General features: G+C 33.3%; 1 protein-coding gene and 1 pseudogene across 2 annotated transcripts; both read left to right on the top strand.

The window, feature by feature from the left end:
* Nucleotides 1-1,619: 1,619 nt before the first annotated feature.
* LOC143589059 (cellulose synthase-like protein H1) lies at nucleotides 1,620-9,939 on the top strand (annotated as a pseudogene). Its single transcript, XR_013145205.1, has 6 exons — nucleotides 1,620-1,956; nucleotides 4,516-4,647; nucleotides 5,201-5,590; nucleotides 6,083-6,203; nucleotides 6,308-6,495; nucleotides 9,043-9,939. The product of XR_013145205.1 is annotated as a cellulose synthase-like protein H1 (transcript).
* Nucleotides 9,940-14,578: 4,639 nt separating this feature from the next.
* LOC143589058 (uncharacterized) lies at nucleotides 14,579-22,741 on the top strand. The gene is made up of 7 exons (XM_077069913.1): nucleotides 14,579-14,592; nucleotides 15,454-15,576; nucleotides 15,680-15,733; nucleotides 15,885-15,962; nucleotides 16,064-16,103; nucleotides 20,519-21,467; nucleotides 21,618-22,741. Exons 1-7 carry the CDS (start codon nucleotides 14,579-14,581, stop codon nucleotides 22,739-22,741), a joined length of 2,382 nt encoding a protein of 793 aa, XP_076926028.1.
* Nucleotides 22,742-23,043: the final 302 nt, after the last annotated feature.

Here is a 23,043-nt window from a genome sequence, read left to right as displayed (position 1 = left end):
GTTATGAATACATGACACGTATATGATTGCTTACAAATGTGATGTGTCACAAAAACACTTGTTAAAGTCACACACGATTCACAAACGAAACACGAAACATGTTATGTGCATAGGTATTATGTGCCGGGTCTAGAGACTCGATAATATTCCGACACTTAGAAAAATCTCTTTATTGTTTTAGAACGCTAGAGAGAGTTTTTCGGTGACGCGCATCTTGGTGATTTAAATTGGGAAATTCTTCGCAAACAGTGAGTTTCACTTTCCTCTCTTTAAATTGTTTTCAAACGCTTTTCACTTGGGGGAGATAACATACTCCACAACGCATTTAAGATTTTGTTATAAATTATATATCACTTGTAAAGGCTAAGTGGCAAACGAAACATTTGAAGTCCTACACATCGAACCGGTTAATTTTTAGAATAGCGAGTCACTGTTGAGTAGTACTACTGGGTTTGACAAACCCCACCCAACGCTAAACTCGACTGGAGGTCCAGCGGGTGTAATTTTGGCTAACACGTACCATGGTCTAGAGGACCTGGTGACAAGGCACTTAATAAACGAGTCAGCTTCGGTGTCGAACACTTAGTAATACTTGTTGTATAGACTAGCTACCTATCGATATATAATTTGACATAACACTATCTGGTAACGTTGTAACGCAAAACGCTGTAACGCAAAACGCTGTAACGCTGAACGCAAACGCTAAACGATTTATTTTTATATAACTTGTGAACTCACCAACCTTGTGTTGACACTTTTAGTATGTTATTCTCAGGTAGCCGAGGCGGGCGCGCGGTTTAGAAACATGCATTGCTTGATAAACTTTTAACTATGCAAACTTACTTTTAACTGTTATCCTTGGTTTTAAATCGTCCTGCGTGACGTAACATTGTTTCTATGGTTTTACGCTTCCGCACTTATTTTCATTTAAACGTTTTTATGGTTTGATTATAACTGATGATTCCGATCCTGTTAGTTCACACCCTCTGACGGTAAAACTCCGTTAGTGGATTTTGAGGGTGTGACAGTATCCAGACAGACTCTTGAAGAGGTAATTTCGATTTCAAAAATTTGTAATTTTGAGAGTTTGGAACATTGTTTTAACTAGAACCATTACATAATCTATAATGTTTGATCGAGAGCTTAATTTTGAACCTTCTTCATTTCGGATGGTTTTCGACTAGACAAGTTGAATTGACGAACCAAAACTGTTGTTGGATCGATAGGATTCATTTACTATATTTCAAGATTCATACTTTCTTTATATCAAGTTTTATATTTGCTTAGTTTGATCATAAGCCGACACCAAAAGATAAATGCTTTTAAGTTAATGTTATACAAAAACATATACATACACATACACATACACACACACACGCGCGCACACACACATATATATACATATTTAAATGATTGTTATCCGATTTTTTTGTAATTGGTCTTACCGATGAATTGTTAAAACGACATGTTCGATTACTAGTTCAGTTATGAAAACCCCGGCACGTGTGTAGTAGATTTCATGTAAATGACTTTGATAAGCATGGATGCTCGAAAATGAAACTTTGCTATGCACGTAGGACAATGTTAAATGTTGAATTTTAATATATTTATGTGACTAAATGTGTTTCAGCGTAAGCGAATCAGAGTTTTCCAGCAGTGGATATTTTTGTCACCACTGCAGATCTCGTCCTTGAACCACCTATCATAACAATGAACACAGTGTTATCTTTGTTAGCAGTGGATTATCCAGCTGACAAGTTAGCTCTTTATTTGTCCGATGATGGTTGTTCGCCTCTTATATTGTATTTCCTTGTTGAGACAACAAAATATGCAAAACTTTGGGTTCCTTTTTGCAAAAAGTATAACGTTCAAGTTAGAGCTCCGTATCGATACTTTGATTCTACGCCCCTAGAAGATGATTCAATGGAGTTCCAACAAGAATGGAAAAAAATGAAGGTACTAATTTGAAATTCTATATTAGTTACTGTTCAAGCATCCAATATTTTGTCAATTATCTACTCTCGGGTTGAAGCGTTGAATTTATGAATCCAATGCATAATCCTTGATGTTTATAAATATTCATTTCATAGACATAAACCTTAACTCATACAACACATAAAATTGTGTAACGTTACATAGCCCGTGTAATCTATTTGTTACGTAAACGAATCAAAGGGGTTGAAGAGTTGTAAACAAGTGGTTAACGTGTGATAAACGGGTTAATGAATTCTAAATCAGTTGTAATAAATGTTAAACGAGTCATAAACGGGTTGGGGTTGAGCAAATAAAATATATTTCTTATTCCAACTATTAAGTGTTAGATCTTTTTTTATTAAACAGGTTAAACTAATTAAAACAAACACTACAACTAGTTAAATGGGTTAAAATGTTCCCGAGTTATCTAAGTGATCCACTAACGTCACTTAAAGTTCTTTTTATTGATCTAAAATTACTCAACTTTCATTAGTATTTCAATATTATATAACTACTTTTATAAATGTTAATTAGTTCTTTTAAAATTACGTTCGACAAATGAATCATATAGAAATGTTGGTTACATAATTATAAGTTGTATATATATGACCTTAAGACTTTAACGCTTAAAATCAAACCATGAGAGATTTTCCGGATTTCAATTTAAAATCAAATCACGTGATGGAATATTCGTAAATAATATGGCATGGGGTTCTGGATTAATGTTGAATTGACCAATTAATAAAGTAACAAATGGAATAGGAGAACCTACTTTTGAATCACGCTCACAAATGTTTATTCAAATAATGACAAAATTTGTGTTAGTAACACTCAAAGTTTGCTTCAAAATGTATTTATAGCTCGTAAAATTAAATCATTTAAACTTGTTGTAGTCATTTTAAGTATTACTAAAGTGTAAAAACGGAGCATATGAATTTTCCAGTTAAATGTTTTGAATTACGCTCACAGTTAATTCTCAATTGAAATACACTCAGACAATTCGGTTTTGGTGCCGTTGAATGTCTAAAAGAGGTGAGGGTCAATGTATAAATCCCTAAATTGAAACAAACCCTAGCTCTCTTATTTTACTTATACTTATACTTATACTATATACACACATAACATATAGTCCGGGTCGATTTTACTTGAAACACCCCTAATTTCTTCTTAAAATATGTTTGTTTCTCATCTTCCTCGTTTTCATCGTCTTCCTCGTTGTCATCACGGCGTATTCGAGGTGGATTCGAAGATTTGTGTTGGTGTGTGGGTGGTGGTGTGTTCTATGTGAGAGGAAGTGTGAGATTAGGAAGAAGAAGAGTTTTATTTGTACATGTAGAGAGTTAATTTCTTTTAAGAATTACTTTGAGTTTTAAGAACTCGAAAAAACTCAACGTAACAATCATTATTTTTTTTTTTGAATTTTTTTTGTTTGCATATATGTAATACGTAGGTTACATGTGTGTAAAAAAATTACAATATTGTTTTACACACACCGAATTGGCTTTTTACATAGGTGTAAGTGACATTTACACTAGGTTAATCATCACACATCTTTATTCTCTTTCTTAATTCATTTTTTAATCAAATTTAATCTCTGCCACATATTTTATACATATTTAAATAATTGTGTGGTCCATATTGTATATATACTAGGTGAGGTTAAAATAATAAGTGAATGTGTTTAAAAAGTGTAAGAAGTAATTTGGTGCGTTAGATATGTTGATCTGATGATGAATATGGAATTGTGTTTATTGTGCGGTGTGTTTTATTGTAGTTACAATGTGTTTAATTAGATCTAATGGTGAAAACACACTTCCTACACTTCTTATGAAAAATCTACTTCTTATTATAACATATGATATATATATATATGTATAGGGAAAAGATCCTATACAATAATACCTTAACGTACAATAGATACGCGAATCCCGTTTTTCACGAATCAATCCATGAAATCACATCCCAACATCTCGGAATCGTCAATACATATCAAATTAATCATTGGTTCACCGAAAAAACAGTTTTGGATCGTTAATCGATCAGTTTTTTACTTTTTTCACGAAGACCCTTTTTTGAGCGTTTTAGGTTTTCGGCTGAGTGTTTAAGTTTTTGTGAGCGTTTTAGGATTTTGCCATTGTTTTTTGCCTTTAAGCGTCTCGCGTACCTCTCGTACGTTAAGGCATTAGCGTACAGTATCATATCATATGTTATTTTAGTCATTGAAATGCTATTTTAGTTTTGTTATTATTAAAATGTTATTTTAAATGGATCGGTAAAATGGCCAAGTTGCCTTCATGTGTAAGGCACATGGTCAGATTTAACAAGAAAACTAACTGGATTAGAATTAAAGAAGAAACGTTGTTGGATTTGTAAACGTTAAGGATAAAGTAGATCAATTTTGAAGATAAAGAACAATAAATTAAATTAGATACAAACATAAATGACAATTTCTGTAATTATGTTACTTATTAAAGAATATTGCTATAGTAAAAAAAAAAAAAAACTCTAGTACACATAATAAAAAGTTGTATCTGATTTCAGAACGAATATGAAGAGCTTTACAAGAAGATTGATACTGCAGCTCAAAGCCAAAGGCCATTTCCATTTGATCATGATTCAGACTTTAGTGTTTTCTATGGTGTCCACCGTTCGGAACATCCAACCATCATTAAGGTATTACTTCCAATTACCATTCCCATTTGCTATTTAACACACACATTCACAAAATCTAGTGATATGATTCTAAGGTATCAAATCTTGATCTTAGTGAAATCTTTCTTGATCCTAACCATATATCCACTAAAAGCATTCACATCCCATTCTATGTTTTAGTTCATATAATATAACTCAAAATTAGCTTTAACCTTAAATTCTGTTTGTCTTAAAAAATCCATGCTCCACATGATCATTTTTTATATTTATCTCTGTTTAATTAAATAATACACTTTTAGTCAATTTTTATAATTACTTTTCTTTCTTTCACTCACAAAAAATTATATGGAATGAATAGTGAGTTGGTAAATATAAGAATGTAATTTATGGATTATTAAGGATACGTATAAAGAATAGGATGAAGTGAGGTTTTTTCATGTAATTTTAAGGATATTGAAGATTATAATTAAAGAACTGGATGCGAATGCTCTCATCTTTATAACCAAACCTATACTTTAGTAGTGCAAATATTTTGCCACCCGAGTGTTTAACTTCTATTTAGTAACTGTTGTAGGTTGTATCAGAGAACAAACAACGTACTCCAACTGATCTGCCTCATGTAATAAACATTTCAAGAGAGAAGAGTCCCAAACATCATCATCATTACAAAGCTGGAGCTATGAATGTTTTGGTTAGTTAAGTTACCCTTATTTTTGTGTCCAAATATAAGTGATTAGTTATCATTTTATGTGGAGTATGATTTAGGCTTTAAATGACAAATGCACCTCTAATGCTGAATGTAGATTGCGATATGTATGTGAATAACCCGCAAGTTTTTCTTCACGCAATGTGTATGGTGTTTGGTATCAAGGATGAAGAGAATGGTGCCTTTTACCAGTTCGTTCAAGCGTTTTATGATGGATTGAAGGATGACCCGTTTTTGAATCAACTAGCTAATTTTTTTGTGCGTACATTTGCTTAATTTTTTTTTTCTTTATTTTTTCCTTACAATAAGATCCCATATTATCTGATCTATATTTAATGTTTTGGTGAAAAACATGTGTTTTTTTTAACTGATCATTTATTTTAATTTTTTTTTTGGGTTGGGGGCAATGGGCTTCAAATATTTTTTTAACAGTTGGTTTGATTCAGGTGCAACAAAACTGATTCTTTGCCTTCTTCCATTTATTTTTGGGAAAGAACCTGACTTGAGAAGACTTTCTTATTTTCAAATTATAAGTATAATTATTATCGTTTTACAAGCATCAATAAATCTCTTTCAAAATGCACATCCAAACAACCCCTTAGTTATTATGCAAAAACAAAGACATATGTGTAAGTTTTTTTTTTTTTTTTTTTTTTTTTGGGGGGGGGGGGGTTGATTACTTCTCAAATAAAACTACCGTTATTAATTAGTAATAATCTTTTTTTTCATGTAACAATGTTAAATTTTTAGTATATTGCAACCGGAATGGCATCGATTCAAGGGATGCTCTACTTAGGGACAAATTGTTTTCACAGAAGAAAGGTTATATATGGTTCATCTCCGAAAACTCCAAATGACACATTTAAATACGGTATGTATGCTAATTAGTTTAAATGTTTAATTTCCACTTTCATGGTATTTTTTAGATTCTAAATGCATGACTAACTCTTGATCATATTTTATTTTGTTAATCAGACAACAACAGTAATGAATACCTACATAAAATTTTGGGAAAGTCAACTGAATTAAGAGACTCAGCTGCTGAAATATTATCCGAATCAGATTCGAAGATAGAAAACCGAAGCAGTCCCTCTAATTTCATTGAGGCTGCAATGTATGTTGCAAGTTGTGGCTACGAATATGGCACCTCTTGGGGTACACAGGTGATTAAGACCCGTTTATCTTATAAATTATATATGGTCAAATAATCAATTCAAAATTAAATAACTAAAATTACACAAAACTAACTATTTTAGACTAAATGGAGTTACCTATTCACTTGTTCTTTTAACCTAGTTAAACTTTAAATACTTGGGCTTCTATTTCAAAGGGTGTCTCTCCTTTGTGTCACAAAAATGTCCGCTATAAAGTTAGTTTAATATATGGCACTTTAAGTGTAGAACCAACTTTAAGTGGATAATATGGACGACATATATAATGGTAAAGAGAAACAAAGGCGGTTATGTAGTTACATCACTACCTAATGTGTCACATTAGACAATATGTGCAAGTGTCTGTTGTTCTTTGAGACCTGTGTATAACGTGAATAATTCATGAAATACAATATGTAATAAATAGTTGACATACAATAAACCTTTAAACACTGATAATACATAGTCGTTGTACAAGTCTTTACAACAATTTTAGTGTAAACAATGCACTTTTAGAGTGTCTAAAGTGTAGGAAGAAATCTGAATGGTTGAATCTTGTCAATCAATTATTAAGATGGAAAGTTGATTGAATTGGGGGTGTGTTTTATTTTAAAGGCCTAGAAATGTGTGTTAAAGGGTATATTATTCTTGTTATTTATTAAGGGCATGTTTGGGATTGATCGAGTTTGAAAACTATTTATTGGTTTATTGGTGTTTTCAAAAAGCCAATAATTTTAAATGTGTTTGGCAATCATAATTTTTTTTTTCTTATTTTAGCTTTTTAAAAGAGCTAAAAAGCAGTTTTTCAAAAGCCTCAAATCCTGGATAATCATCTTTCAAACTCAATCCCAAACATGCTCTAAAAACATGAGGATGTCAATTGAATATATTATGAAACTCCTAAATTTATGCAAACAATCTCTCTTGGCTCCAACTATGTCGTTAAATATTAGCTAGTTAATATTATTTATTTTGTTTTTTTTGTTGCACAACATGAATTCATGAATAAACACATTAGTATTAAAGAGTATATAACAAACTAAGACACTGACTTTACACTAACACACATTAGTAATAAAGAAAATAGAACTATTTTAATAAATAATAGTCATCGTTAATACTAACATGGAAACAAATTAGAAGACAAAACACACTTGATTATGAATAAAAAACTGGATATAAATTACAAATGTGTGTAAAATAAATAAGTCACTGAGATTACTAAATTGGAAATAAATTAGAATGCACACTTAATGGCAACTAACACACTAGATATAAACATCAAAACTTGTGTTGCCTAATAAAATTGGTGAAGAAACATATATCATATTAAGAAACTAATGAAACTGATCTCATGAAAAACACACTAACATACGTTTTTTTTCCAGAAACACACTACGTTGATACAAAAATAAACACAACATCATAACGAAATTGTGAAAGGTAATTGATATAGGTTTAGCCAAAAAACACATGAACATAACTATATTTATAATAACACAACATCATAACGATATTGTAAAACGTAAAAAGTTAGTTTCGCCTGTGTTGGTATAGGTTTACATAGTTGATGGTCATTCTCGAAGTTCTCCATGTTCAATATTCTATTGATTGTTAATGGAAATTATAATGAAACAGGTTTTATTAATTAAGAAAATTAGATCGTGATTAAGAAAATGAGATCGTGTTTAATTGGTTGTTAATTTTAATTTATGATGTATAACTAAATATGATAATAAATAAAATCGTTACTGACCAGATTGATATATTAATGGACGACTGATTAGCAAGAAAGTAAGGATAAATATTATGTTTGTTATTACCCTCTATAATAAACAAAAATGAATGATTGCTTCCAACATTTTTAGGAAAATCTTACTTTTTATTGTAATCTTCCTCTCTCTCTCTCTCTCTATATATATATATATACATATATATCTATAATATATATATAAACGAAAACATAAAAATCCTACGTGTCGCGATGTGGTCGCCCATTTTTCTGGAATCACCAGATTTGCTTGATTTTTAAATGGAGGCTTCTCATGCATTTGACCCGAATTCACGGGTATGGGTCCCATCAAACCCAGATATTTCTTAAACGGGTTATAATATCTCATTAAATTAAAAACTAATATCACTAAATATTTGATATAAAAATCTTATAAAGTAGGGATATACTAAAAATTAATATCTGATTTATTTAAAAAAAAGATATATATTATTTATAATTAAAAAACTAATTTTATAGTAAAAAAATAAACGGGTTTTGGGTCTTATCAAACCCATATAGCTTTTAAACCGAGTTATAACATCTCATTTATTTGTGAAACAACTTATCATCAAACCATAAGTATATTACAAACTTTCATACAATAAAAAATATAAAAAATTAAAAGAATAAATAAATATTATATACAAATAAATAAAACAACCCCCCGTAATACAGGGGATAAAACTAGTGTATATATATATATATATAATTGTCAAAATTTACAAAATATTCAACACATATTTAATATGCTTGAAGCATAGTCAAATCTAACAAGATATTCTTAGGTTGGTTGGCTTTATGGATCTTCAACAGAAGATAATCTGACAGGACTCAATATCCATGGGAGAGGATGGAGATCTGCTATCACCTTACCTGACCCAGTTCCATTTCTAGGTTGTGCACCGCCAACGTAACCGTCTTCATTAGCCCAACATAAAAGATGGGTAACCGGCTATTTAGAGAATCTTTTCACCGATAAAAACCCGTTACTTCTTACTATAAAAGGAAAGCTTTTGTTTCGACAAGCCCTTGGCTATTTTTGGTTATGTTTAAGGTCGATCTGTTCCATTCCTGAGTTATGCTATGCATTTCTTCCTGCATATTGTATCATCACAGATTCACATTTCTTGCCCAAAGTCAAGGAACAGGTTTTTCTACTCTTCATGGGTGTTTTCGTCATTTACAATCTTTATGTTCTTTGGGAGTTGAAACGCTTAGGTGCATCAATTTGCGGGTGGTGGAACTTACAGAGAATGGGGAGAGCATATACTATGACAGCTGGGCTATTTGGGTTTTCAAGTGTAATGCTAAAGCTCATTGGTTTATCAGACGTAGTTTTTGAAGTAACAAAATAGGAACATAGATCAAATGATGGTGATATTGAAAATGATGGTAGGTTTACTTTTGACAAATCACCCGTGATTGTGCCAGGCGTCGTCATTCTACTAGTTAACTTGACAACATTGGTAATTGGCATGTTACGATTGTTCAAGGTTGATTATAGAGACAAATGGATTGAGGTGTTAGAATTAGGGCTGGGAGAGATGTTTTGTTGCATTTGCTTGTTACTTTGCTTTTGGGAATTCTTGAAAGGGTTGTTTGGGAATGAGAGGTACGGGATTCCCGCATCCACGATTTACAAATCGGGAGCTTTGGCTTTGTTGTCATCTCAATCATTTTAGATGTGCGAGTTTATTGTAGCATCCATCTTGTTGAGCTAATAATAAAAGATTATTATTTATAATCATGGAATTTATTATTTATTTAAATTCGTTTAATTCAAATATTAAACAAATGCTTGGATTTGGACATTGACTCATGGAATTGAGTTTGACTTGAGAATAGACAATGAACTTAGAGGTCCATGAGCTTATTGTATAAATAGTCTCTAAAATGCTAGCACCCTCATTCCTTATCTTTTGCCTACGCCTTAGAAAAACACAAACCCCCATATCCATCTCTTCAATTCGGATTGAACCATGAACGGATTTGGAAGCTACTTTAAATGTTTTATACATCAAAATTTAATCTAGATCCATTCACATCAAGATTCAACCTCAAAACCAGTTCCACATAAGGTATGTGTTATATATAAAAAAATGTTTGTTTGTGTACGGTTTGCCACAAAATTTGGCAAGTAATTAGACTGGGATATAAGCATTTGAGGTTTGGATCCACAAATTAAAATAGAATTGGACCTCTGGAATTAAAAAGCCTAGGACACCAATTAATAGTTAGGGCTGATAATTGGGAACCTGTTTAAAAACAATAAGACATGTTAAGCAAAAAAGTGAGGTATGTGATTTTTTTTATTTTCTTAAATAATTGAAATTAATAGGCTAGACTCCATAATATTCCTTTATGGTACATGTATAGCCCATTTCGTATTGTTAAGTCTTTTGTACAATTTGTACGTTAGTTAGTTTCGTTTATTTTAATGTAATGTTTGGGCCTGAAGCCAAGTACAAAAAAGCCCATTTGGGCCCAAGTCAATAAAGAAAGCATGGCATGCTTTCTGCTATAAATAGAGCATGCACATGCAAACTAACTCTTACTTATGCTTATATGTTTCATTTTATAGCAAATAACTAAAACACAACAAGATCCAAGATTTTGGTTAGTTATTGGTGATTTTCGCTAACCAACAACCTAGATTGATCCAATAATGTGTTGTCTGATCCCGGTTATAGGACCTACAATGCATAAAACTTAAATTTGTCTAATACTAATGACATGATTTTAAAATGGTCATTTACGTTTAAATCATTTAATTGGTGTTTGCCTTTTTGTTATGGTTAAGCCAGCCATAGGACTATTTTCCAACCATAGTTTATATCGGTAACCTCTTGAGAGTCTGATAAGAGATCTTGAGTTATATTGTCTTTTTGCCTCAGTGGTTTATTTAGTTGTGAGAAATAGATCGATCATCTAGTTAAGTTGCTAAATCAACTAAACTGAATTACCCTTACTTATAGTAATCGGAAGCTCATGTGCAACCTTGCTCTTGTTCTTAAGAACCGGTTGGCTACCCAATCATCTTTGAAAATCAATTTACATAATGGGTTTGCAGTTGGATTATCGTGCACCATTTTTGCCTTTGACCTAAAAAAAAGGGTGTGTTCGTCCATGGTCGGATCCACCCATTCAAATGGGTGGTTAGTTTCGAAATAGTAGTGTATTGATATATAGAAAATAATAGGGTGAACCACCTTATAAATTAGAAAGAAATCACCTTAATTAGAATATAAGTTCTTGGTTTGGTGGAGAAATCTTTAAATTGGTAAACTGAAGGTCACAGGTTTGAATCCGTTTTACGCTATTTATTTTTTAATTTTTATGCAGTCTTTTAGATTTCATAAACCAAAACTTTTAAACAAATATACAATTACAAACGCCGTTCTATTCCTTTCTTCCCTCTCCACCACGATTACACTGGCGCCACGTGTCACACCCCCATCTTAGGCCTAGGAGTGCGACCAACAGTTGGTACCATGTTTGTATATAAATCAGAGTTACGGTTATTAGCAGAAGTCTTATAAAAACATAAGGATCAAAGTTGTAAATATTTACATTACAAAAGTTGAGACTAAAGTCTCAATTAAGTTTACTTGTTTATAAGTTTCACAAAATCACCATATTTAATATTTATTTAAACAAAAATATCCGAGTCATCGGAATCATGAGCACTTCGTTCTTCAAGCCCTATTCTTGGTTACCTGCAAAATATTAGAAAATACGTCAGCAACGAATGCTGGTGAATATGCTGACGCTAAAATATTTTCTTTTACTTTGTTACCCCTCGAGGGTTACGCAAGCCTCGACCCATCTTGGCTTAGGAATAACAGAGTTATAATACAATTTACAAACTCAAGTCTCTACCTAAGTACCCCAGCAAACACCACAGCGTTCAACTTAGTTAAGTACCGTTTGTATACACAAGGTCGTGCTCCCCGCAGGAAAGCGTACTACGACCAGGTGTGGTGCGATGCGCACACCGTGTATTAGTCTCACGTAAAGTTTTTCATATAACACATTGACTCGTTTGAAAATTAGTTTGTAAAGTTTGGGGGGTATTCACCTTTTCATTTGGATCGGCTTCAAACACCGTCCGAGGGTCTTTCCCTTTTGCTATCTCGCACCTATAGTACGAGTATAACTTTTGTTAATCGGATATACCATCCGGCTTAAGACCTTTAGTCTTGTTTTATAATCGTCACCTCGATTATTTATTCTTTACTTTAAAACTTTAGTTAAAAAGTAGTATTCATAAACCTTTAGTTTATTTATAAAACCCTACGTTTCTTCTTCTTTTATAAACGTATTCTTTTCTTTATTATTTAAGAATACTCATTATTACTTAAATAATGTTTATAACAAAGAATCATTATACACACATATATATTCATATATATATATATATATATATATATATATATATATATATTTCTTTTCTCTTCTTTTTCTTTCTTTGTTATATTTTCTTTTGTTTATCGAGGTATCGAGTATAACCTCGACTTTAGGGTTAAGCCTTTATAATATTTTATTATTATTTTATTCAGGCATCATGCCTACCTTTATCGGCTTATAATAACCCTAGTAGATTGGCAGCACTTCGACTCCTTACACTTCTTTTTCAACTCTTGTTTGATTCACACTTCACTTGAGCACGTAAATCGAGACACCAATACTTCACTACACGTGATTCGGGATGATCGTCGGAACGTCGGTATAGTATCACCTTCTTGATATAAACGACGTTGAGTGGTGGCACGAGTATCGAGATTACGACACGAAAAACGAGGTAACGATCGAGAATTTGGCACGAACTTCGAGGTAGTGAGAGAGTAATTTTTAGAGAGAGATGGCTAATGGGATGGTGGAAATGAGGGGCTGATGGCCGTTATTTATAGGCAAAATTTTGGAGTCCATCGCGGTACGCGACGGCCTCACTGGCTAGCCCGTCGTGTAGCGCGACGCAGGCTTGGCCAGTCAGCACATAGACTTGCCAAGTGGCGACACGTGGCAGGCGTTGTGCCGCGTGGCGACAAGTGGCAACATGTGGCGATCCATCTACGACTTGGTGACACGTGGCGACACATGGTGCCACCGTGTGCCACGTGGCACAGGTGTCACAATCTTTCAGACAACCCATCGCGGTACGCGATGGGTGTCCCTTCTGATCCATTGCGTATCGCGATGGGTCAGGAAAACCAGAATTTTCATTTTAGCCCTTGAAGTTTAGATTTTGACAGGATTAGCCCCTTGACTTTGAAATCTTGACATTTTTGGCTCGAAATTTACGTGATGTTACACCACGCCTCCTTCCTCTGGTAGTCCAGGCATCCGGTCGACCACAGACCGCCGTCGTCCGTTGCGGGATCGTCCGTTTCTCCGACCACCTTCCTCCAGCCTTGCTAGTTGCTACTCTTCCTCGAATCCTTCGACCATGACGATGAGTTTAGATTCATTTGCTAATCGTTCTTGATATTATTAATTGTTTAGATTCATTTATTAATTGTTAAGTTATATGTTAAATTTTATATTGCAATTATCAAATTAAACCAGTGGTAAAACATTATTAAGTAATGAACCGAACGAGTTGTCGAACTGACCCAAATCGTCGAACCGACGCAAATCGTCAAACCGGCCCAAACCGTTAAACCGATTCAAAATTTTTTATATCCGATTCCATAAAATTGAAGCATTTAAAATTAGTGCACCACCTAAAAAAATTCTTGGATTCGTCACTACGTTCTTCCACTGAACAAGTTAAAAAAGTTTGTATTGGATTCCCAATATGTGACTCTCATTGATCTCGACACACACATGTGCATGTTTTGCCCATGGTTTGAGTATTGCCTTGTTGGGGTTGAGGCGTGTCATAGGGATGGCAATGAAACCCGAACCCGATGGGAAAACCCGAAACCCGATATAAATGGACGGGTAATACCCGACCCATTAGGGTTTAAGACGGGTTTAGGACGGGTTTGGGATTAGTTTTGAAATTTTTCGCGGGTTTGGGATTTCTAATATAGATGTACCCGATCGGGATAGGATCAAGAGAGAACTCCTTTTAAAGAGAGAACTCTACTAGAACAATTGATTTTACTAAATCAATGGCTAAAAAAATAAGGGGACAAAAAGAAAAAAAGGTGGGGATTTTAATGAAGAAGGGTAAATTTGGAATATGCACAAAAAAACACAATTGGTCTTTTTTCTCCCATCATTCAATCATCGAGCAGGCTATCATCCTAGGGTTTTTTATTCTTCCGATCGATCATCTGTTTCGTCTAGTTGACTACGAATTCAAGCAGGAAAACGATGAACACCATGAGGTAAGCAATAATACTAGTCAATTTCATACATTATCTACATCAATTAGGCGCATTAAACTAAAATCGCGTCCAACCGTCTCTGTTTTGCTTTTTCTTGTTAATCGAAGAACAATAGTGTCGATTAGTTACATAATAATTGTTGATTAGGCATATATTGCGTCTATTCTGAATGATTTGTGTATATATTGTAGATTAGGTGTGTTATAGGTGCCAATTAGGCGTACACTGCATCAAATCTAAACAGCTCGAATGTGCAGTGTCGATTAGATGTCCATAAGTACCAGTTATGAGCGTTTTGTATACGTAGTGTCATACATCAGTCCATTATTTACATTATTAATGGAATATTACATAGATATAATACATGAACGTTGTATTTCACTATAGAATTGTTATTTATAATGCACATATGTACAGTTGAACATAGTAATGGTAATGTTTTTTAGCATGTTTATTTATATTGCATATACGAAATGCATCTGTAAAAAGGCGATAAGAATATTAGGTCATTTGTGTAGTTTAGTTGTGACGATAATACCCAAATGATGATAATGTTAAGGTAGTATGTTAATACATATATGCATTACATATTATGATAATAATGTTCAACTGTGACGATAATGTTAAAGCGTTAGTTTAGTATAATACATATACGTAATACATTTAAAGATAATACATACATATGCGGGTATAATGTATTATATATATGCATTACTTGCATTACAGACGTATTACACATATATGAGGTTATGGTGTGTTGCACATATGTAGTACTAATGCACTACATATGTACGATACACATGTAATACACGTATTATATATGTGAACAAACATAATTATTTAACTGTTTTATTGTAACAGAAGGAAAGAAAGGAAACAAGGCATGACAGGGAGGTTCATAGTCAACGAAGATGTCAATTCAGGTAATTTGTCAGCCATGGTGATCGTGCTAAACAGTTTTGAAAATAAGATCGACTTCAGAGAGTATGACACTGTTGTGTGATCAATTTTACGTAACCGTTTTTGACATGAACGAGGCGATGGCTTATTTTTTTAGCAGCTTGATGTCGAGTGTGTACAACTATAGATGCAGACCGGTTTTCAATGGCAAAATCACACCATACAAAGTGGTTAGTGGATTGTAATTTCAATACGGTAGTGATGCATATATGTAAGTCATTAGTATTGCGTATGTGTATTATATTAACAATACATATATTTAATAGATTAGTAATACATATTATCATGATACATGTTTGTTATAATGGTTGTTTTTTTATTTGTTTACACAGACTGCCCCCTAATTATCTAAAATCGGTTGGACACCCGAAAGCGGAAGCTATAAGTCCAACAAGTCCAAGAAAAATGAAGTTACCATGAGCAACAAAATATAATGTCATAGATTTCGGACATCCGCGATGCTGCACATGTAACGCTATTAAGAAGACGGCCAATTTCATTGTGATTTCAGCATGGGTGATGTTGAGGTTAAACAGATCAAGGTTATTCAGGTGAAATACATAGCTCGCATATTGCTTTCGGGAGCAGACGTTGTTAAGAAGCATATGTTGGAAGATGCTAGAGAGCGGGAAAGCAAAAACTAAATAAACGTTTATGGTTTAAAAAAGTCTCGTTTAAGGGTGTTCATGGATAATAGTTAATCAATATGAATGAGATAAATAATAGTTTTGTAAAAGCATAGGGTGACAAGTAATTTATAATAATGTGAATTGGTTTGACATGAATGTTTGTTCGTTTGTTTCATACATGCACGTGAATGAAAATGGTTGAGCGGTGTAGATGAATGAGTATGTTATGCGTTACTATGTATGTTTGTTTGATACATGCACGAGAATGCCAAAGATCTAAAACAACTAACACGTGCCCGATATGCGTGTTAAGTATTTTATGCATTGATGGTGTATTGTTACATGAATTAAACGTAGATTATACATTAGATGTGCATGATGCGTAAGGTATAAACAGTAGACACGTATATGATGATCGACAATGTATGTAAAATACACAATGTATAAGTACAATACGGACATATAACGGACGAGAATTTTACATTATATGGTACACTTTGATGTTTTGAAAATGTAGATAAAACTCAAAACACTGTATATATAAGTCACGCAACATGTCTATAATATAAAAATATAACAGTTTGTACATGGTATGTGAACACGTACAATCATGCAGGACTACACGCCTGCAACATTTGTATAAAACTGAACGACACATGTGTACAATAGCGTGAGCATGTATCTGTCAAAATGCGCGTAAATGATATATATCACAAAGGTAGTACACACATATGATACTAACTGGAGTTTGCATATGTATGCAGGCACATACACGGTGTTTAAAACGTGGGTATAACACTCAAATACACATATGCATTACATTCATCTAGGTTTCAAGGATCGATGTATCAATATTAATAACAATGTTCTAAAACAAAATATGCAACACACGTGAAAAACGCACTTGTTTAATATTTGTAACAATGTAATGCGTATACACATTATAAAAGGAACAAAATCATGTAGAAGCAATACAAACCAATCGTCTAACATAACGGTCGACAACATGATCGGACGATGACGTGGTCATAGTGGCATTAGTTGCAGCAACATTGGCTTCTTTAGCAGTATGGAACTTCTCACAATTACAAGAGTCATGATCGGTTACATATTCATGATATGTCTTGCTCTATCTTGATTAAGGATTGTGTGAACATATCTTGACCTATTTACAACAGCCTGCCTTGCCCTCGTAAGAATTAAACACGAAACCAATAGTAAAATAATAGCTAGTAAAGATCATAATTCAAGTAAAAGTGAAATAAACATGACAGTAGTTAATTTGATTATTTACATGTCCAACATCTTCACCATAGCAAACTAAGAGCATCATTTAGGTAATTTTCACCTGTTCATAAGTTTGCACATGTGTTTAGCCGAGTTCATACCTAAACCATATCGTTTCCCATTTATTACTGAAAACCAAAATTTGAACCAGACTTGTTTCTAATACCGATTATTCTAAACAGTTTTTGTAAACTAGGTTCACAAGTCTAACCCATAAGCTGCAATAGTTAATTTCATGTATACTGCATTATATTACATATATGTAGTACACAACATATTATATTACATATATGTATTACATGAATCAAGATGTTATTTTGTTGTTCAACACAAGCATATTGCAATAGATTTCTGGTTGAGATGCTAAAATTTAACTTTACATCTGCAAATAATCTTACATATATCAGGTTATTTATTTATAATTGACTATGTATTATTATTTATACGTAATACTCAAAACTCGGTATTACACATATGTAATACCCTGTTTTGCACAAATATAACAATATCATACTACATATTAAGGTATTTATTTTTTATTTTATTTTATTATTATTGCTTATGTATAATACTAATAGTATTACACATATGCAATACTAATAGTATTACACATATGAAGTACTCTTTTTAACACATTATCACCCGGTTGTAATACTCAATTATCTCCTAAGAATCCATAACTTATTATTAATCACTTAAACTATCAAGGCAACACATTAAGCAAGCAAATTCTATTTTTTCCCCTAGAGTAATAGCCATTTTAACCTAGAATCAACAACTTTTGGCTTTTTTTTTACCTAGAATAACCAAATTCATATCGTTTTTGACCTAGAATCACAAATTATGGACTTACAGTATAATTAATGATTGTAGAACTTGCAGATAAAACAATATCTAATCAATTTAACAGTCTAACAATGAGAATCAGTTGAAACATATATGAATAAGGAAGAGATACATTCAATTGTCATGTTTAGTGGTTGAATCAAAGCTGGAGCGGTTAAAGGTTGTATATGCATAATTACGCACAAGCAGAGGATCGATGTTCAATGATTTAGGGTTCTTAATCATCAACATGTGTTAATTCACGATCTATAGGACTTTAGGGGAAGTCCTGAGGAAGGTCGTACAGGTAAAGCCAGATTATATTAAAACAATTGAAAAATCAAATTTACAATTATAGCCCTAGAGTTAGGAGTTCCTTAGTTCTCTCCCTAAATAGGAGTTCTCTCTTGATCCTTCCCCGTACCCGATATAGCTTATTATATATATATATATATATATATATATATATATATATAGGGTAGGGTTAATGTAAAAAACAATATTTTTGTGAGAAGAATAAGAATAGATCTAGGCCCTTGGATCTATGATCTAGTGGTTGAGATTGGTAGTTTCTAAATTGTATTGTTTCCTATTTACATGGTATAGTGTTATATTTAGATGGTTTTTTTTTTTATTTTAAAGCTCTTCTCACACTTCTCACAAAACAATTGTTTTTTATTTGAACCCTTATATATATATATACACACTATATTCCAAATATAGTATTTGTCGGAACTTATTTATATCAATGATTTGAGACATTCTATCTTTATGGTAATCATCTTTGTAATCGATTAGTTATATTTGTCTAAACTCGGTAGAACCCTAGCGGGTTTTGAGTGGAGTATACCCGACGAGTATCTTATCAAAACCCGATAAGAAACCCAATGGGTAATTACCTGATTAAAACCCGACGGGTTTGGGATGGACTTTAATAACCGGGTATGGGTTTGGGAATACCTAAACCCTACCCAAACCCGACCCATTGTCATCCCTAGGTGTGAAAAGCCGCTGCCACAATGGTAGGTTTCATCCCATTGCCCGTAAGGACTTTTAGGTTTTGTAGCGTTCATGTTTTGGTACCATATAAAAGATGATAGATCAGAGGAAACTAATTGTATTTATGTAATAATTGATCGGTTAACAAGCACATCTTATCAATGCAAAAAACTTATTGAAAGGAAAAATAAATAATAATAATAATAATAATAAATTCATGACAAAAATTGGAGATTGTGATACGGTTTCCTTTACTACTCATCGAAGCTCTTTTATTATTGAAGAAAACTTATTTCACGACTTCTACACACGCGAGCACGTCGTGAGCATGGGCGGATCTACGGTAGTAACGGGTGGTTCCGCGGAACCACCCGAGTTTCGAAATTATAGTGTATTTATATATAGAAAATAATAAAGGAACCACCCTATAAATTATACAGGAACCATCTTAAAAACATATAAAGTGCATGCCCGGCTGGTAGTTTGTGGGTTTTGTAACCCGGAGGTCGCAAGTTCTATTCCCGTTTTTAATAGTTTTTTTTTTTTTACTAAGTTACCCTAACTGATGTATGTTAGGGTTTTTTATAACATAACTACATAAGCAAAGCACTGAAGCAGCTGCAGCGCCTCTCAGCCTCTGGCCTCTTTTGAGAGTTGAGTCTCTTCGCAAATCGCAAACAAACAACACTACAGCACGCAGCCAGCCACTGCCCAGCCGGCAGCCCACTGACCACCGTCCACTGCCCACTGCCCACTGACCACCGTCCACCCTCAGCCACTCCCGCTGCCCACTGCCCACTGACCACCGTCCTGTCGTCCACTGCCCACTGACCACCATCCACCGCCGTCCCTATCAGTCTCGAATCCTCCCGGCTCCCACTTTGAAGGTAATAATTTATTTTTAAATGTTAATTGTTCATAAATCATAATTGTTAAGTGTTATTAACACTTAACTGTTAGATTATTGTTCATAATTGTTAGGTGTTATTAACTACTTAAATGTTAAGCTATTTGTTAAATTTAGTTTTAGTTTGTTAGATTATTGGTTTTAATTTGTTAGTTTGTTAGTTTTTGTTAGTTTCTTAGTTTTAAATTTTTTAGTTTGAAATTGTTGATTTGTAGGTATTTTGAATATGAAGAAATATTATCAAAGTGAACCATCGAACCTTGGATCATCATCTTCAAGTAGTAAACCATTAAAAATAAATTTGGATGATCTACCATAGGATCCTTCCGAAAGGCAACCAATTTCATCTTATCACCCAAGTCAAAAAGATAAAATTAGACGGGCATATCTACTTAGAGGTCCATGTCAACCAACCGGGCATGATTGTCCTCTAACAAATTTTAGTGGTAAATTAAGACGCTTTAATGAGAAATGGTACACTAGTGAATTTGGAAATTGGTTGGAATATAGTGTCAAAGCGGATAAAGTTTATTGTTTGCATTGTTACTTGTTTAAGGAAAGTGGACAAAATGATGCATTTCTAAGTGAAGGATTGCGATGTTGGAATAGGTGTCGGGAGAAATTTAGCAATCATGTTGGAAAAATCAATAGTTTTCACAACAAAGCACGTAAAAAGGGGAAAGACTTACTTAACCAAGCTCAGTCTATACCTGTGGCCATTGATAAGGGAACAGATCTACATAAAAAACAATATAGAATCCGATTACATGCTTCGGCTAGACTTACCAAAGCATTGTTGAATGGTTCATTAGCTTTTCGTGGTCATGATGAGTCTGAAGAATCTCTTTACAGGGGAAATTTTATTGAGTTCTTAAAAGTGTTTGGAGAACTAAGTGAAGAAATTGGTAAGGTTATATTGGGTAATGCTCCCGGGAATAATCAAATGACGTCTCCATCAATCCAGAAAGAACTTTGTAATTGTTTTGCAGAAGAAGTATTAAAGAGGATATTTGAAGAACTTAATGATGATGTCTTTTCCATATTAGTTGATGAATCGAGAGATATTTCTAAAAAAGAACAAATAGCAGTGGTTTTAAGATATGTTGATAAATTAGGATTTGTGAAGGAGCGATTTATTGGCCTTGTTCATGTTATGGAAACAACCGCGTTATCTCTTAAAGCTGCAATTGATGACCTATTTGCTCGCCACAACTTGAGTATTGGTAGAGTAAGAGGCCAAGGATATGACGGTGCAAGCAACATGTCTGGTGAGTTTAATGGTTTGAAAGCTTTAATTTTGAAAGAAAATTCTTCGGCATATTATGTTCATTGTTTTGCTCACCAACTTCAACTTGTTGTGGGCCTTGCAACCAAACATTATGAGATTTACAGACTTTATAAAGAATTATCAAATTTAGTAAATGTTGTTGGTGGATCTTGTAAAAGAATAGATTTGTTAAGAGAAAGTCAAAGAGAAAGTTTGGGATTGAATTCGGAAGTTGAAACCGGAAGTGGAAAGAATCAAGAGTTGTCACTTGCAAGAGCTGGGGATACATGTTGGAGTTCTCATGAAAAAATAATTCTCCGTTTGCTTACTTTATATCCTTGTGTTATTGACGTGCTTGAATATATAGAAAAATCGGGAGAGTTTTCAAATTACCAAAATGAATCACGTGGGCTTCAAGAATTCATAAAAACTTTTAATTTTGTATTTTATTTACATTTGATGAAATACATCTTGGGTGTTACTAACACATTGTGTCAAGCGCTTCAAAGAAAAGATCAAGATATGTTGAATGCAGTTAAGCTAGTTAAGTTAACTGATGAAGGCCTAAAAAGGTATCGACTTGAAGGTTTTGACTCACTTTTGGAAGATGTCACATCCTTTTGTGAAAAATATGAAATTGAAGTGGTTGATATGGAAGCCGAGTATGTTGACCCGAGATTTAAAAGAAAGAAGACCGGTATCACCAATCGTCATCATTATGTGGTTAATAATTTTAACACGGTTCTCGATATGCAAATTCAAGAGCTTGGAAGCCGCTTTAATGAGGTAACCACTAAATTGCTTACTAATATGAGTTCTTTGAGCCCGTCTTGTAATTTTAGTGCCTTTAGTATAGTAAACTTGATAAACTTGGCCGAGATGTATCCATGTGATTTTGATTTTGATGAAAAGGATAAGCTTGTATATGAACTTGGCCACTACATTACTAACGTGAAAGAAGATAAGCGGTTTGCCAACTTGAGTGGCTTAGGCGATCTTGTTAAAATGATGGTGAAAACAAGATTACACATTGATTATCCGTTAGTGTATCGTTTAATAAAGTTATCATTGGTTTTGCCGGTTGCAACGGCAAGTGTTGAAAGATATTTTTCTTCAATGAAGAATGTGAAAACGGATTTGCGTAATAGGATGGGTGATGAATACATGAACGATTCTTGCATTTGTTACATTGAAAGGGAATTCCTCCAACAAGTTTCGGTTGAAGAAGTAATGCAACGATTTCAAAAGATGAAGACTCGTAGGGAACAACTATAAGAATTTTTTTTAATTCATAAAGACTATTGTATTGATATTATGTGTTTTTTAATTTCTAATGACGGTGTCTCTTTTATTATTTTATCGTATTTTTATTATGTAATGAACTTTTCCCGAACCATCGAACCGACCCGAACCTCAAACCGACCCGGAATTTTATATACCCGACTCGGTGAAATTGAAACATATAAAAGTAGTGCACCACCCAAAAAAAATTCCTGGATCCGCCACTGGTCGTGAGGATCACCAATTGAATTGTTTCCTATCTATCTATCTATACTAAAATAAACCGTACTAATCAT

The sequence above is a fragment of the Bidens hawaiensis genome, unplaced genomic scaffold (assembly GCF_021521415.1).
Source record: "Bidens hawaiensis isolate Kalapana, Puna unplaced genomic scaffold, B.hawaiensis_p1.1 tig00037202_1, whole genome shotgun sequence".
In the NCBI taxonomy this organism is placed as follows: domain Eukaryota; kingdom Viridiplantae; phylum Streptophyta; class Magnoliopsida; order Asterales; family Asteraceae; genus Bidens; species Bidens hawaiensis.
The sequence above is the reverse complement of the archived record's forward strand: the minus strand, read 5'-3'. Positions and strand labels throughout refer to the sequence as shown.